General features: G+C 42.5%; 1 protein-coding gene across 4 annotated transcripts in view; it reads right to left on the bottom strand.

The window, feature by feature from the left end:
• The window catches only part of LOC149873412 (uncharacterized), a 67,260-nt gene that overhangs the window by 21,680 nt on the left and 26,922 nt on the right, over positions 1 to 18,658 (bottom strand). For 2 of the 4 annotated variants that reach the window (XR_016441952.1, XM_090044326.1), the window contains 2 exons: positions 11,937 to 12,000; positions 5,243 to 5,424 (listed from right to left, as the gene is read on the bottom strand). Coding sequence is in view for 1 of the 4 variants with exons in the window: in XM_090044326.1 (XP_089900452.1) it covers positions 5,243 to 5,424; positions 11,937 to 12,000 (246 nt within the window). In the remaining 3 variants the exon portion in view is untranslated. The remainder of the gene's footprint in view (positions 1 to 5,242; positions 5,425 to 11,936; positions 12,001 to 18,658) is intronic. The other 2 variants (XR_016441954.1, XR_016441955.1) reach the window with 1 other exon arrangement.

Genomic DNA, 18,658 nt, shown 5'->3' with positions numbered 1-18,658 from the left:
TATTCTTCAAATCCCCTTGTTCCTGTCTTCCATGAAAAATCTCCTCTGGGCTGGACTCCGAAGCATACTTGATGGTTTACTTGGCACTTGCTGTGTTGTTTGGGTGCATTATGGATAGGGCCTGGTTTAACTCATGGGCCCAGCTCACTAGTATCATGGCCCAATTGTGATGGGGGCCACCATTTTCATGGCCCACTCCCCCTGATTGCCCATGTTTGCTGATGGCTGCTGTAGACTGGGGAAAGCATTCCTCAGCCAGCAGCAAAAGCCTAGCAGGCCAGGGGAGTGGGGAAGGGGTTGTAAAAGGGACAGGGGAAGGAGAGAGCTTGGGTATGGGTAGGGGAGTGGTTATTTATTCCTCTGTGTGGGAAAACGTGGGCACAGGGTGTTGGGGGTGCCTGGGGGCTGCCTTAGCAGCTGGTCCTGGCACCAGGTAGGGGAAGGGCTATTTGTTTTTCCAGACATATGTTCTCCCCCCACTGCAACTTCCCCTACCCATCCCCAAACTCTCTCCTCCCCCTATCCCTTTTACAACCCCTTTTACCCTCCCCATGGCTGCTGGGTTTTTGCTGCTGGCTAGGGAATGCTTTCCCCAGTCTGCAGCAGGCATCTTGATAAAAAAAATGCCATGATAACAAAACTCCCCAGCAAGTAGCCATATCATGGGATTTCACTGCAAATCACATTTTTCATGACAATCACTTAATTTCATGATTTTCATAAAAATGCAGACTTGTGATTTAAACCAGCCTGGATTTATGGATAACTATTTATGGATAACTCTACCATGTCATTCTCAGATTCAGTGGTTTCATTGATTACTAAAAAGTAGTCTAGCTCCTGCACATACTGGGTATATTTACATGTGCAATTAATGTGAGTAAATATACTCTGTCTCAAATTGAGCTGGAATAAACTAATCCCAATGTTACTGTCTACATGTGTGTTTAAGTGCAGTATTTTACTGTGCTGCCAGATACCACTTGTATCTGACTGGACTATCTGGCAGTACAGTAAAGTGTGTCAGTCTAGTGTATCGTAATTGCTGTGCATGCGTAGATGGTGATGCTTTACTGTGCAGCAAATTAGCCTGCTGCACAGCTAAGCAGCTCATATAGATGTGCCCCTTGAGAGGCAATAGAACAGTTACTGAAGATCCTGCTTCAGTCCCTTTTCCTAAGGTATGTCTTGGAGATCCTGCTTCAGTCCCTTTTCCTAAGGTATGTCTAATGGAGCAACTTGACTATGACTCATGACTTGGACCAGTTCAAGGACTGCCCCCTTTCTTCATTTGCTGTGACAGTATATTGTTGACTAGTGACTTTTCTCCAAATAGGACTGAACTTGCAGTTCAGGATCTATGTAAGGAGGTCTCAAGGAAGCACTGGTAGGGTTGCTATGACAGGTATGTGTATTTACTCATCCCTAGTATTGAAATAAGGGCATCCCTGGCAGCATGCCAGCATATGAGTGGAGAGGTGATATCCAGTTTAGATGATCCCTGGCCAATGGAGAGGAGGTATAAAGAAAAGACAATCCTGGTATGAAGCAATGAAATGTGGGGTAGCATTTGGAGGCCACCAGCAGTAAAGTAGTTAGGAATACCACACAGACCTTGCAGGGAGGACACTTACAGTTATTTCGCATCCAAAGGGAATTATTTACAGCCAGCAACAGAAGGCATGAAATAATCTGGTTTAAAAAAAGGCTGTGTGTGGATGCAAGTCACTTGGGCTAACTACAGACAGTCTAAAAAGTCCGAAGCTAAATCAGTTCAATCTTTGCACACTAGTCTAAACTGCATAGATTGAACCGATAAGCAAGTGAACAGACATTCACTTTTGACTCGAGAAATGCAGCCACATGCCCGCAGTGGTCCGGGCCAGAAGCAACGGAGTGCTAGAACATGCCTCCCTCCTCAGCTGGAGCAAACAGCTTGGGGCAAGTCTAGCCCACCCACCCTGTGAGGGTGGGAGTGGGGGTTGTGGAGGGAACTGAGGGACTGTGAGTTAACTTGAATGTGGAGAAGATCTGGGGCATACGTTCAATAAACTGATTTAACCTAAATGAGTTAAGTCTGATACTCCATCCATCCAAGTTTATCTTAAAGCATTTTGGCCACTTTGAAAGTGGTTTATGTGCACTGAACTTCTGTTGTGTTACAGGTTTGAACTGGTTTCCGATCACTTATACTGGTTTATGTGTAATTTCTGTCCCTAGCCTTGAGGTTGAACTAGCAAAAATTAGTCTGGTGTCACATCGCTATGAAGGCAAAGTCAGAGTTGGGGTGCCCTTTTTCTGGAATTTATTTCTACATATCCTGGGTTTCAGACCATAATGTTGTAAAATTTGTATGTTGGCTCAGACTCTGGTTGGAAGCCATGATTCTGGAGTTTTGTATGGCTTAACTCTGTGGTGAGTATATTTAATTATATACTCGCCTTAGTTAACATGTTTTGTAAATTGTTTTAGGATTCTTTTTCTACGTGGGACCAAGTGTGTTGTAATGGGCACACTCTGAACATAAAAAATAAATAAAATGTTTTCATTCTGTGATTTGTGTGCATCTGTTTGTGGTGATTAATAACTGAAGGCTGTACAGTGAAACTCTGGTGTGTCTATAAAGCTAGAGAGCATGGACTCAGAAACAACCCTGGTTACACAAAGAATCAGCGCAGTGGATCCTTACTGAGAGTGCTCAGTCCCCAAGGGTCCATGAGTTGGAAAGACTGGAAAAACTGGACCATTTCCTTATATTTCTCAATCCTTTCTTTAGAAATCAGAGTGAAAGATTAGTACATGACTCTTCAAACTGCTGGCTTAAGCTGCTGCATAAATCACTAAGAAAAAGGAGTCACAACACCTGCACCTTTCTCTAGAGACTCAGATTACTGCTTTGTATTGCCTACACTTTGGATGTAGAAGAATCAGCCAAAACTTAACCTGGCATTTCCCACATGCTTGGTTCCCAGCAGAGCTCGGAAGCAGACCTTCAGGCAACCGTCAGTGTCTTTACTGAGACATACAAGAAAATGGGACTGACACTTACTATTTAGAAGACTAAAGTCCTCCATCAACAAACTTTTAATGAGCAGTCCCCAGCTCGTGGTGAAACTCTGGAGAACACTGAATATTTCCTGTACCTTGGAAGCCATCTTTCACAGAAAACTGACATCAACAAAGATATTGAATTTTGCCTTAAATGTGTAACTGCAGCCTTTGGATGCCTGAGGAAACAAGTGGTTGAAGATCGTGACATCAGATCTGCAACCAAGCTCATGGTTTATCATGCGATCTTGATCTCCCCCTTATTGTACAGAACTGAGATGTAAACAACATACAAGAGCTGTCTCAAGTTGTTGGAGAAGTACCATCAACACTACCTGTGGAAAATCCTTTGGATCCAGTGGGAAGACAGATGCACCAAATGCTAGCATCCTGTCACAAGCAAATACCCAAGTATCTAGGCAATGAACATCTGACATCAACTTCGCTGGGTCAACCACATCATCCAGATATCTGACTCCAGACTCTGGAAGCAAGTTTTATTCTCCAACCTCAGTCAAGGTGTATGCTCAAGAGGAGAGCAGAGAAAGCACTTCAAGGATGTCCTCAAGGCTAACTTGAAAAAATGCAACATGGATACCAGCTCATGAAAGACTATCGCCCAGGACCACCCCAAATGGAGGAAGAATCTGCTGCAAGGATCTCAGTACTTTGAAACCTTATGATGACAACAGGAAATGGAAAAACGGGAGTAACAGAAGCAGTGTGTTGTGACCTGAATCAAGAACCCAGAGCCACTTACCCTACCACAGAAACATGTACCTGAGTTGCAACAGTGTGTGTTGATTCCAGATCAGCCTTGTCAGACACCTCCAGACATACAGATAAGACAATTATGGAAGACAATCATCCTTGCCTGTTAAAGATTGCTGCTGCTGGTGGTGGTGATGATGGTTCCCTGCAGGGACTGGTGTTCCATTTATTCATTTCACAAGAAAGTGGTACCCAAAGCACTAAAATTTAGGAGCCACAAATCATAAACATCCTTGCTGCTTTGTATTTTGCTGACCCCTTTTTAAACAACTTTTAAAAAAAACTACGTGTTACCTAGTTCAGTTATTTCAAAGAGAAACTTCACAATGACTTGATTTAGGTCACTGCTACCAGTCTATATGTAGCCATCAAAATGCGCTATAAAAACCCCTAAAATGTGTTGCTGGTCTTGGTCATGCAGTAGGTCCTTTATCCCCCTTTGGCAAAATTGAAGAATGCATTGCAAACAAAAATGTGAAGCCTGGGTTGACTTACAAAGGTCAATACTCAAATGGCAGCTCCTAGGCTTTAAATACAAAGACTCTGTTAAGCATATGTTTCACATAACTATTTGTTTGCATTACAACCAAAAAAGGAAAATTAGGTCATGTGGAAAGCCAAACAACACTGGGGGATTTTAACATTTTAAAAAACATATTTCTCTAATCTTTCCTTCTTCATCCTTACTCGTCTCTTGTTATGACCAGGGATCCTGGTTTTCTCTGATAAAAAATAAATTCCCAATTTTTGGATTAAAAATTACTCAAAATCCACATTTTTCTGTGATTAAAATGAAACACCACTAATATACATAGAAGTAGTAAAGTGTTAGTGTAGCCAAATGCTATTATTAGTCAACTGTGGGTGTGTCTACATGTACCTCTTTTAAGCAGAATTAGCCTAAAACAGGGGCAGGCAATTATTTCGGGTGGAGAGTTGCTTTCTGAGTTTTGGCAAGCCATCAAGGGCCATGTGACAGGCAGCCGGGGCAGATAAATGTTAATTTTCTAAATTTTTTAGGGGACCCATGGGCTGGATAGAATGGCCTAGCAGGTCGCATCTGGCCCACAGGCTGCGTTTGGCCCACCCCTGGCCTAAAATCATCATTTTTAAGGTGCATTAATGGTACATGTCTATATGTGCATGCCCTTAATGCACCTTAAAATGGCAATTTTAGGCTAATCCCATCTAAATGAGATACCTGCATAAAGCAAATATAAAATTTAGGCACAAATAGCTAAGTACCATTAGCCCACGCTTACTGTGCTTGTACATGCCACAAGGGTTTCATTCAGTTAAGTTCTCCCTAAATTGAAATAGTGGGTTTTCAAAAAACTACCATTTCCACCATTTCAATTTAGGGAGAATTAAACCAAACTAAACCCCCATGGCATGTACAAATGGGTGGGGACCCAATCCTTACCTCCCTTTCCAGTGGCAGGGGCCAGCTGCCAGCAGGCTGAGCAGTCCCTGAGCAGTCCCATGGCAGTGGGGGTGCCCCCCAAGGTGGCACCCGCCCACTGGCACCCAGCCTGGGCAGTCCTGGAGGGTGCCAGAGCTCTGGAGGGAAGCACCAGGCCCCCGCATACCTCAGGCAAGCAGGCTCTGAGAGAGAGAGAAAAAAAAGATCAGGCTCCTTTTCGTTTTTTTTTTTCTTCAGTTGAGTCTGCCTGCCTGTACGGGCTACTGCTGGGTTGCATAGTGGTGGGAGAAGGCAGTGGGGATGGTGAATGGGTCACTGGAAGCCCACTAAGCCCTGGAAGCCCACTAAGCACTGGAAGCCCACTAAGCACCTCAGCTTCTAGTGCCCCATGCACTGTTGTACTTTGTTAGGTAGCAAACAAATAAAACACCTGGGAGATGTTTTATCTTTCTATGTTCTGAAGTCATTTAAAGCAGAATACACCACCGAGCACACAAACAGCAACACCATTTAAGTGGAATACACTGCCAAGCATACAAACAACAACACCATTAAAGGAGTGCAAAAGGGTATTTAAGCCACTTTAATGGCCAATTTTAATGCGCATTAATGCAGTGTGTATCAATGTACATTAGCATGTCTGCATGTGGCCTAATGCAACTTAGCTATTCGTGCCTAAATTTAATGTGACTTAATGAGCATTGGCATGTTCACATGTAGACATGCACCTAAATTGCCTTAATGCACCTTAGGCAAAGGTGCATTAAGTTTGGGCATGCATAAATACATGTGTAGACATGCCCAGTATGTAACTCCCCCAAAGACTCTGATCTTCAGTTGGGATGTAAATTTCTTCTGTAATTAGGTATTTAATACAAGTTTCCCTTGCCAGCCACAGTTTTGCCAACCACAGTTTTAAGTATCCACACTTAATACGCTATATACCATTCTGGCTATCACAGTATACAGTTTTGAGTAATCACGGTTTTCTGTGGCCACACATCAGCCCACCACCTGCCATTTTTACCATAAGCCTTTTGTATTGCTAACCATGGTTTTGCCAGCCACAGGAACTTTCAGGAACCTAATCCCAGTGGTTGGCAAGGGAAACCTGTATAGTGAATAAGCCATTTTATAGTTCTCCTCTGGGTTGGTTGATTGACATGGATGCATTTTAATACCTCAGAAAAAATCCACAAAATAAATGTTTAAATATCAGTTCCATTCACGTGGTCAGAGTTTGGAACATATCTTCCATAACCAATGCAGGTTGTTTTCCTTGAGTGTAGTGGGTGCATTCTGCAGTCTGGTAATCCTTCATCAGCATCTGGCAGTTGGTCTGTCTGATTGATGTGAAGTTTTATAAGGGACATTTGTGTGTTTGCAAGGGAGGAGACAGAGGAGGAGCGGAAGGCAAGAAGGAAAGCAGTCTGACTTATGATCTTATTAGTTTAGTCATTAAAATGTATTCAGTCATTCATTAAAGCTTACTCATAAAATTCATTATTCATTAAAAGCAGTTTGTTGCTGTTCAGCCTCTTTTCCAGTCATTATTTACACTAGCAATTTCATCATGGAATTAGGCCACCTGGGCCTGATTTTCCTAACATTTTCAGTGGTCTTAAGTTCCACTGACATCATGGAATTACTTTGGATATAGTCCAGGGTAAGTGCAATCAGAATCTAGTCCCTACTGTTTTGTTGTTTTTTAAGATGACCCTAAGGTAATTTGTTCACAATCATATTACTTGTCAGCTTTTGATACTTTACAATTAGAATAAAAAATGAGAAACAAGGTATGATAAATGAATCCCTCCAGAGGATGTTGCTGCACTGAACCACTGTTGTGGTGGGTCCCTCAAAGTCCAGGATGACAGTGTCACAGTGGGGGTGGTTGATTCAGGTGTGGTAGTTGTGCAGATGACTGTGCAGCCCTGAGCATAATAATAAGCACCTTTTGTCATATACTTCTCAGCATCACTCAGCATATGAGTTGGGTGGCGGCTGATGACGATGATGCATTCTTCGCTTTACACACTTTTCCTGCCCAGGGGCATAACTGTTCAAAAGGCCTCTCTCTCATGTTGGTGCTTCATTGCTGCCTGCTTATGACTAAGAGCTCAAAAGAGTTAGCCAATATGTTGTGCTCCAACAGATGTGTAGTAATCATTGGATTCAATAAGCATATGCATACATGAATGAGAAGAACTCAATATCGCAAGAGGCAAGGATTTCTTATGGTGATATTTTTTATGGGACCAGCTTCATTGTTGGGATAGAGTTAGACAATTAGACATGCATTAGAAGAATGCAAGACATTCTGCTTCAGGTTGTGCATAATTTCTGGACCATCATGGCTACATCATCATTCTAACAATACCAAAAACTAAAAAGTAAGTTTTATTTATGGAGCAGTAAGTAAGCTTCTGCAGTCCAGTCTCTGTAACTAAATGACGTGAGGAACCATCTCCCAACAACTAACCTGAGTCATCTTCCAAGTAAGGAAGCATCTCCAAATTATAATTTCCAAAATTACAAAGTGTACTTTGAGGACATCCTTGAAGTACACTCTTGGGCAAACACACTTCCTCATCCTGTGTTCCAATTCACTTCGAAGGCATTGTTTTGACATTTGGGTATATGAGAGTTTTCCACTAAGGAGTCTGTAGGTTGACAGAAACAGTGCCCCCATCAATAATCAGTAATTCTGTTTACTGAAAAAAAGTAATTCTATTATAAAGCTATGCAGACAAATTTAAGAAAGCATATTTACGCTTGAAAAAATACACCAAAGCACTTTTTGCTTTTTTTTTAGGATCATGTCCAACATCTAGGATTATAGCAGCCAGTAACAGAGAAGAACTTTTACAACATTTTATTGCAAGTCTGCAAAAATAGTTGCATTAAGCAGTGATTTTGTAAAGACCGATCATAAAAATTCTCGTTCCTAATTATGTTTTTAGATGAATCTCCCTCTAACACCAAGCTGTAAGATTGACTTAAACCTTATATTTTGGACTTAATTGGTACATAGAAACATCTGCAGAGTCTCCATGCAAGGGTGAATCTCTTCCTTGGAGTATTTTAGACAGAATTTTTAAGCCTACTTTCATCAGATCTTCTCATCCTGAAAATCCTCTCAGTAGTATAGCTTTGTTCCTCATCTTGAGGCTGAGGCAGATGCTGTTCCTTTCTATATCACAATGGCAGATCAGGAGAACTAGGATAGATGAAGGAAAAGAAAACCCCATGTGGTAATCTGGAACTCTGCCTGTTCTGCAGAGCAATGACACAGCCCGCAAAGACATTCCATGGTAGACTTTCCACAAAGTCTGATTCTTTGATGCCATAAATCAAAGTAGTTCCACTGACTTAAATGGATTTATACCAGCTGACCATTTGGCCCATGGAATTTCCAGTTCCTAATACGGAAATAATGACAAGTAAATCAAACAGAATATTGGTATTAAAGTGGAGTGGGACCTCTTCACAAAGTTCAGCTCAAATAAGGAAAATCTCCAGTCTCTCCCAATATACCTTTCAATATCTTTTCCAGTTCACGCTGTTTGACATTTGCTTTGAACTCAGTACGAGATTAACATTTTGAATACACCAGTTTTTCCCCACTTTGAGTCCACAGACAGATTTCTCTGTTTTCCATTATCACTAACTTTTAAAAATATCTTGGTGACTTTTGCACTCAGGCTTTTCTTTACTTGAAAAAAAATGCTTAAGAAATGCAACGTTGCCTTATTTACACATGTCTGCTGGATGATTGTAACTGTGTGCACAAGGACATGTTGTTGTGTGTTAAGAAGATCAAAATGTTCCAGAGGAGATAAGGATATACCTCCTTCACTAGTAGCAGAGGACTCTCCAAACAGAGATCTATGTACAGAAGTTGCTACCGTGGAAGAAGGCTGTTATGGAATTCTCAGAGCCCTGGGGATATTTGAAAATGATAAAATCATATTCGTACAGTCTCCAAAGTTCAAGGCTGCATGCAAGTTATTGTTGTGTGCATAGCGGCTGCTTTGTTTTCCTTAACAGTCACACTGCTACCAGTATTTAACTCATTATTTTGCCAAGTGCTCTGGAGATACGTTAAGGCACTGCATAACTAGTGGAAATGACTCTTCAGTGGCCTTTAAAAAAGGTCATTGGATACAGTCCTGTATTCCCTCTCCACTTAAAATTCGCTTTGATGTTTACAGAAGTTTTGGGCTCAGGAGATAAATAGGCCACTCTGATAACCAGGACCCTAAATATCAGTTTCGTATATAATGGTTTTACAAAATTTAATTACTTTTAATGGGAGTTGGGTGCCTTCATCCTCTCAGAGCACTCCTTGGGGGAGATTTTCAGAACTGTATTCTACAACAATGGCTTAGCAGCTCCTCTTGTGGCCATCTGCTGCATCACAGAGGCATGCGAGGTGGGGGAGCGATAAGGGAAGGGGTGGGAGAGATATGGATGCATTTGTGTTAGTCTGATTTGTAAAGCTCAGACTTGTGCCAGATGCAAAGACAAGGCAGCTACACACAGACAGCTTGAATGCCAAATAGACAGTGGGACATCACTGAATGTGTTATGCTGCAAAGACTTCCTCGCATTAAAATGAAATTAGAGACAAGCAAAGACATAGTAAAACTACATACTGGGAACCTCTACATGAGATGCTATGTTGCTGTACTGATGAGCTACGGTGATGTAGCTTGTCGCTATGGTGGTGCAGGGTTGGTGGACACAAACCATGATGCTGACACTACTGCACAGTAGCAACAAGCTATTGCACGGTAGTTTATTGCTATTGCGCAGTAGAGTTGGAAACAACCCATGAGCAGGTATTTAGCATTTGCCAAAGCAAGTACTAAATGACTCCACAGTAACAACTGTGGAGTCGGATGCATGTATAGATGTGTCCACTATGATCATAATACCAGTAAACAACATAAATTACAAGCAAAACACCAAGAGAACACTATACAGGTAGAACAGATAACACAGGAGCCCTTGCTTCTAGATAAAATAAATACATTTATTAGGGGTGCACCAATTAAGATTTTTTGGGGCTGATACCGGTTATTAATGAGCATATCGGCTGATACCAGTCTGATTGCCAATATGCATCCTGACAGCTTGGAGAGCAGTGTCTGGTTGGTAAGTCTAGGAGAAGGTATGGGGGGGGAGGGGCAGATCGAGGCCCCCATGGTGAGGGAGGGTTGGGGCTAGGGCTAGGGCACAGGTAGGCACTGCCCAGCCGGGGTGGATCAGGGTGCAGGACAGAACCATGAACGGGTAGTCCAAGGAGTGTGGGGGAGGGGTGCTCCTGCCACTGGCGCACCCTGGGGGAGGCATGGAGGGGCACATGTACCCCAGATCTGTGCGCGGGGTGAGGGCGGGCTGCCGCTGCAAACTGGCCTGGGAGTGGTGCCAGGCTCTTCCCAGCAGGGGGTTGGGCCAGGACTGTGCACGGGGCAGGGGGAGAAGATACTGGGAGGGGGGCTATGGGGTGGGATAGAGTCACCCCAGAATTCACCATAGCCCTCCCCAAACCCAGATGAGCTGCTCATGGCTTCGCCCCATGGTGCCCTGGCTGGGCAGAGCCTGCTCCATCCCCAGCCCCCCTCCCCCAATCACCACAGAGTCCTCTATCTGTCCCTCCCATGCCCCTTCCCCTCCCATGCCCCTTTTACCCCATAGACATACCAGCCAGATGCTGCTCTCCAAGCTACCAGGCTGTGTCCATGCACGCAGCATTTATCAGTGACATTACTGGCCACGTCTGCTAAAAAAAGCCAACTGCTGATAATTCAATTTTGCTTTTATTAGTGCCAAAATGATATAAAGTGATGTATTGGTGCACCTCTAACATTTATGAACACCATAACACTAAACCTAAACTGCAAATGATTCATACTGTAGGTGCAAGCAAAATAAACAAATAAGAAAATATACCTAGTGCAAACAATGCACTGTAGCTGTTAAAAGATTACCAAGATGTGTTTGGTGGAGTGGGATGTCTTCTAGGCATGTAAATGACTTAATCCATGGGTAACCGGTGCCTCCTGAGTCTGGAGGGGCACCAGCAGCCAATCACCAGCTGGGGAGAGGGTCCTCCAGAGGCCGATTGCCGACCAGAGTGGAGAGGTCCCCCAGCAGCAAAACCGGAAGTGACAGCAGCAAAACTGGAAGTGCTGCCAGTGCTTCTCTCAGTGCCTCCCCTCCCCAGCCAGCGCCAATCTCGGGGGGCACTGGCCGGCATTTCTCTCAGCGCTTCCACCACCTAGCTGGTAAAGGCCAGTCTTGGGTGGGGGGAACATGTCCCCCTGTGCTCTCCCTATGCTTTGCTTATGACTTAATCTATTCCCATCTGGAAACATAAAATAATTCAATCAGTGCAACATCTGACTGGGAGGATATTCATGGTATTAAAAGGAAGCAAATGGAAAAAAGCAGATATCTTTGCTAAAGTCATGGAGTCCACAAGTTTGATATGTAGCACAATAGGTATTGAAAAGCTAGGCATGCTGCACACTTTCATAGACCCAAGCCATTTAATAAAGTACTGAAATGTTACTAAATGCCCACAATTGGGGAACTATTACCTTACTTGGCAAAAGCAAAAATATTCACAGTTCATAATGCCAAGGATAGATATTGGCAACTGTTATTGGATAAGGAAAGCAGCTACCTCACCACATTCTGGACAACAGCAGATAGATGCAGATGGTTGAGGGTGCCATTTGGGATCAAACCTGCAGTGGAAAAATATCAGTGCTGTCAGCAAGGCATGTTCTCAGGAATGAGCAATAGCTGACGACATTCTGGTATGTGGATTCTTTGGTAGGTCATGCCCACAACCTCATCTGTTTGCTAGAAAGAGCCAAGGATTCAAATCTAAAATTGAAATGGCAAGTGACTGCACCACCCTGTAGGAGACAAATGCTGACTTCCCCAGGGCTGAAACCTGGCTCCAGCAAGGTAAAAACAATAGCAGATGCCCATTCCTAAAGACACTCAGTAGCATAACTTGGGGTGAGTGAGCTGTGCACCAGTCCCAGATGCTGATTTAAAGAGGAGCACTAGAATGAAGAAGGCCTAAGGGGAGTTTGTGCTGTGGGGGCAGCAACAGCAGCCAGTTATAGGGACCCTCTTGACCCCACATACTGAAGTTGCCACTTCTATTGCTGCTAAATTTACCATTGCTCATTGCTGCTGAGGATAGGAAATGGTAGCAGCAGGGGAATACCAGGGCAAGCAGAGGCACTCAGCAGTGGGGGCAAACAGTGGTGAATAGTGGCACTCAGTGGCAGAGGTGAAAGGTTGCAGTCCCCCAGCATCCCAGGATGCTTTGCATCTCTCCTGCAAGCCCTCCTCCCACATCACAGGGTGGGCGGGCTAGCCTTGGCTCAAGTTGTCTGCTCCAGCCAAAGAAGGAAGCGTGTTCTAGCACCCCCCAGCTTTTGGCCTGAGCCACTGCAGGCACATGGCTGCATTTCTGGAATCAAAAGTGAATGTCTGTTCACTTGCTTATAGGTTCAATTTATGCAATTTAAATTAACCTACAAAGACTGAATCAATTCAGCCTCAGGTTTGTTGAGTGTACTTAGCCTAGGAGGTGAAGGAATTACTGGCAGCAGCTGTAGTAGGAAAATGCTGGTCCAGGGTGCAAACCTTACTGGATATAGTGCTGAACAACATACCAAATTGGTTCAGAAACTCTAGGATTTATAAATCATCTGACAATTTCTTCCAAGCCTTCATGTGTACAAATGTGTGATACAACTGTTGCACAAAGATGTAGTGTAGACAGTTACCTGGGCATGATACAGCCATCATACATTATCAGGGACTTGGTAACCAATTATCCCATCTTGAAATATGAATATAAAGGCAAACATAGAATAATTTTTCCGGTGAGGTGGGCACCAAGGTATCACGTCTATAAAAAAGACAGGTGGTAACTTCCATATCCAGGTCAGTATCTCCAATGGAACAGAGATACACACAAAGGAAAAAAGGCATGTCTTGCAGTGGTTGCATGTGAAAAGTTCAGACAGAATGCTCAAGGGTAGGAATCAGAACTCGTGGCAGAGGTGATATCTTTTATTAGATCAAATAGATATTTGCAAAACAATTTCTTTATTTGCAAGAAGCTTTCAAGCAAACTCACCCCTCTTCAGGCACAGGAGAATGCAAAGATTATAAAATTTCTCCTAGGTGGAAATGAAAATTCATATTTCACAGGACAGCGGAAGGTGTTCTAAGATCTCCTGGCTGAAATAGTTCATTTTGTGCAAATTAGGCTCAGATAAAAATTAGAGCTGTCTTTTTACCTCAAAGTTCTCTGCTAGTAAGCAGGTGTAGAATTATGTTTCCTCCTGGTTATGATGTTTCATATTTCTCAGGAGAGTAGGAAGATGGAATGCTCTCCTGGGTAAGGAATTTCTATTGTATTGAGGTGCCTCTGAGCTCTGTGAAAATGAAAATGTAGCTTAAAGAAAGGACAGAAACAAGGTGTCAGCTTTCATGTTTCCAGGTGGTAGATTTTGCCTCTTTCTTGTAAAATTATGAAGTTTTCGTTTTAAAAATGTCTAAATTTGATATCTTCCATGTTTCAGGGATAAAGGTTGTAGACATATTTGTCTACTGGAAAAAGGAATCAGAACTCATGGCAGAGGTGATATCTATTATTAAACCAACTAGGTATTTGCAAAAAAAAAAGTATTTATTTGCAAGTTCTAATTAAAGCACCCTCCTCCTCCCCACTCCCAGAGTATGTGTATAAACTTCCTTCACTCCTAAAAGCCTGTAAAAGTTAGTGTTGTTAGCTAAATGATGAGCATTTAAGGGGGAGTAATAGGGTTTTAAATATATAAGCATATCATGGTGTTTGTATTTAATTTTGCTATTTGAAAAGGGATATACTGATAGGTAACTTCCCAACAGGGATGCTATAGTATGATAATATGCTTATGGAGATGTTAATGTCAAAGGCCACAGAGAACCCTGCTTCCAAAAAGTGCTTGAGAAATAAGGAGGGTCTCCATGAAAAAAGGAATAAAAGGTGAGTAGTGCACTGATTTGAACTATGAACATCAGGCAGCCTTCAAACTGGGACTGGAAGGGTGACAGGTAGGTAGTGAAGACATCTGTTGCCAGTGAGGGCCAGATGTGGCAGCAGAAAGAGGATACAGAAGGCAGCCTACAGGTAGGTTTTGTGAGAGCAAACTTCATGTTGCAGCAGGTGGATGGGGTAGACAGAAGCCAATGAGATAATGGATAAAAGGGCTGAAGTCAGGCCACCAGCATTTTTAGGCAAGTGCTTCATTGCCTCTGGAAGAGGGTGCACTGCATGAAGAATTCATGGCACTAGGCCTTTGGAGCCCTTGAGGTGTAGTTATAACACCCTGTGCAGGGCTGCCTTAGGGGCTGAGTGAGGAACTACTGGATTGCTCTCTGGAACTATGGAAGTAACTGGGTGTATCTACATGAGATGCTAACACGCAGTGGTTACCGCGCATTTATTTAGTACTTGTATAATCAAGTACTAAATAAATGTGAAGTAACCAGAGTTACTGCACAGTAGCACCAGCAAATCCTGTTTTAGGGATACTGCTATGCAGTAGCTTAATAATACTGTGCAGTAGTGTATCAGCACTGTTTGTGCTGTGATGTGCTACTGCACAGTTAGCGTCTTGTGTAGATGCGTTCATTGTGCCGTGGTTATTGCCAGTTTTATTTTCTATCAGCTCTAGTAAAATCTTCTGCTTCTTCTTTTATGTCAATGAATGTTTAGAGCAAAACCACAAAGCTCACAGCAACACACTACAGTGGGGCTGGTTGCTATACTATACTGTCCCACATATTGGACAGGCTAGACACTTCTGATATGAATGTCCGCTCGCTGGTTTAATTTTTAGTTATATGTGTTACACGCAAGGCTTTAAAAGTAGAGACTGTATTTAAGGGTAAACCTGATGAAACAAAATTTTAGTCTCCCTGAATAAATATCTTTTCAAATAACAGTTGATGTATCCCTCAATTCTGGGCGTTCACTTACACTCCTGAAAAGTATTTCAGAAATCTCTGAAGCCAACAATTGGTATAGCAGAGAAGTAGAGCATTTCTTCTCTCACCTCTATCACGTTTAGACAATTTAGCAAGGCAATGTGTTGATTCATGCTTGGAGATGTCTGCTGATCTCATATTCTTATTCTTGACACAACTCCAAATATTTGCATAAGAAATCACTATCTTTATATGTTCAAATTATCTTTACTAGAAATAGCATGTTTGACTTCAATAGGTATAAACCCCTGCATTTTTATGTTAAGAATAGATGGTAAATTTGATATTCTGCTCAAGAGTTTTTGCACTACTTTGCCTAAGTTTTTGAGAATCGTAAGAAAATCTAAGAAATTTTGATCCCATTTATATTCATAAAATAGATAATGTATTAGTTACATTATCAGTAATAAGATACAGAACCTTTTTCCTAAGGGCTGTTATGAAAATTGTAAAAAACTTTGAACTTAATATCTTCCCTTATCATGGTTTCTTTGTACCATCTGCTGGATTTTAGCTGTAATTGCAGTAGCTGTCTAAATTCTGAGACTTTTTCAAGTACAGTACTTGTTTTGTTTTACTCTCAATTTCTCTTTTCTCAAATATCTGTTGCTGCTCTGTGGTTGGAGTCAAAAGTGAAAGAAGTAGCAAATAAGAAAAGTAGTCTTATAGTTAGTCCACAATATTGTGGCTAAGCAAAATTATATACTTCAGTTTCAATATCCTAATACTGTGATCATCTTTTTATCAGGAGGGAATTATTTAAACCATGATTATAGAGTGTAATTAAGTGAACTGCTCCTTTTGTTTTTATCGTCTGATTAGTTTATTGGTTATATATATATTTTAAAATAACGTTTACTTTTGTGCTCTCTGGATTCTCCGTAGCTGTAGGATAGTGAGCTAGATTCTATATTGCATATCATCAACAGAACTATTAACTAAGTTCCAAGTGAAGGAACTTTATTACTTGTAATGGTCCAAAAATGATGAAACACATCCTGGATTTTAGAAGGTAAGGTGGGTTGCAGCAGCGGGGTTGGGTTTAAACCAGGGGAGGGCAATTATTTCAGGTGAAGGGCCGCTTACCGAGTTTTGGAAAGCTGTTGAGGGCTGTGTTTTCCTCTCCAGTGCAGGGAAAAAGGAACAGCCTCATGGCCCCAGGCCAGAAGCCTCTGCTAGGCAGGGGCTTCTGGTTGTGGGGGCAGGGCTGGGCAGGCCTTGCTGCTGGGTCCTGCCAACAGCTTCCTCTGGATCCTACTGCTCCTGGCTCCTGTAATCTTTGACAGGCAGCTAGGAGCAAATAAATATTAATTTTCTAAATTTGTAAAGGGTCCCATGGGTTGGAAAGAATAGCCTGATGGGCTGGATCCAGCCCCTGGGCTGTATCTTGCCCACCCCTGGTTTAAACAAACAAACAAAGCCCCTTTGTCTCACACACATTTTAGCTTTGTATAATCACTGCTCTGGAACATATGTATATCGTAGCTTCTCTAAGAATTTCCTAACAGGGCTCACTGAAAGCTGGGATTTGGATTTGTCTGTGTGGCTTTTTGTTTTATAGTGTGCATGTATGTGGTGGGGGGTGGTGTTAGTGGTGGCTGAAGAGAGGACGGTGATACAAAGAGAAACTGGCACTGGAAACTGTAAATTCTATTTTTAAACAGCACAGATGGTGAAGATAGATGTAGAAAAACCCTAATTTGTGGACCTACAGTAATAATGCTATTGTGGTGTGTGCTGCAAAGCTGGTTTCAGATGCAAAAACAAATTCATTAGATCACCAAAGAGGAATTGTTATTGTCTAGCAAAAGCCTAGAAATAGAGGTAGGTCAATGCTGAATGCTTTTACAAATCCCTTTAATAAAGAAAAAAAATCTGTATCGTAGGCCTATAAAAGTGTGATACTCCACATGCCCTTGTCCTAGATTTCTGTGAATTCACAGCACCACTATAATGTTTTATAACAGTTATGTCATGGCTTGTTATAAAGAGCTCACAGCACTTGGTGCTGTACAAGACAGACGACTTTGATCCCTGCTTTATGTATCATGTGATATAAGAGTACTGGATCACATAGTATAAGGGTTGCAGGAAAGCCCTTGGCTTCTTTTCAACTGCTTACACCCTGCTGGGCTCTAGCTAGGAGCATCCAGGCACTTATTTAAGTCCACATACCAAACCAAACCAAACCAAACAACAACAAAAAAAACATCACAACATACATCTTTGCTCTTTGGATCTTGGGTGGCCCCTTTGCTGCCAGAAAGAGCAAAGCTGGGTCTGGTACTAAGGGGTTAGCCCATATGCGTATTATAGGCAGGTAAACAACAGTAGATTTTTTGGGTTTGCTTGATTTTAATTGATATATAAGGGAACTTTATTTTTAAGCATTTGGAATGTCCAGGCAGTATCATATGGAAAACATACAGGCAAAAGTGAGAGAAAGATATAAAGAGAGAGCTCAGGCAGGAGGTGCTGATGAAGTAAAAATGAAGTACTGAATACTGATATAGAGCAAGTGTGTGTGTGTGCGTGTGCGCACGCATGTGCGTGTGTGTCTGCATGTGTATAGAATCATAGAAAATTAAGGTTAGAAGGGACCTCAGGAGGTCATCTAGTTCAACCCCCTGCTCAAAGCAGAACCACCCTCAATTAAATCATCCCAGCCAAAGCTTTGTCCAGCCAGGTCTTAAATACCACTAAAGATGAAGCTTCCACCACCTCTCTGGGTAACCCATTCCAGTGTTTTACTACCCTCCTAGTGAGAAAATTCTTCCTAATATCTAACCTACAATTCCCTTGCTGCAACTTGGGACTGTTGCTCCTTGTTCTGTCATCTGCCACCACTGAAAACAGTTTAGTTCCATCTTCTTTGGAACCACTCTGCAGGCAGTTGAAGGCTGCTATTAACTCCCTCTTCAGTCTCCCTGACAACCTGCACCCCAGGGTACTCAAGGAGCTGGCGAGCGTCATAGCCCAGCCCCTGGCACGGATCTTTGAAAACTCCTGGCGCTCTGGTGTAGTGCCTGAAGACTGGAAGAAGGCCAATGTGATGCTGATCTTCAAGAAAGGGAGGAGAGTGGATCCGGCTAACTACAGGCCCATTAGCCTGACTTCTATCCTGGGGAAGATCTTAGAAAAGTTTATTAAGGAGGCCATCCTTGATGGACTGGCCCAGGCTAACATCCTAAGGGATAGCCAGCACGGGTTTGTTGCGGGTAGGTCTTGTTTGACCAATCTCATTTCCTTCTATGACCAAGTGACCTATCACCTGGACAAGGGAGAAGAGATTGATGTCGTATATCTTGACTTCAAAAAAGCTTTTGATCTGGTATCCCATGA

Source organism: Crocodylus siamensis, chromosome 1, assembly GCF_052110815.1.
Source record: "Crocodylus siamensis isolate JL-2025a chromosome 1, ASM5211081v1, whole genome shotgun sequence".
NCBI classification, from domain to species: Eukaryota; Metazoa; Chordata; order Crocodylia; family Crocodylidae; genus Crocodylus; species Crocodylus siamensis.
Note: the sequence above shows the minus strand (reverse complement) of the source record. Positions and strands in the feature narration are given on the sequence as shown.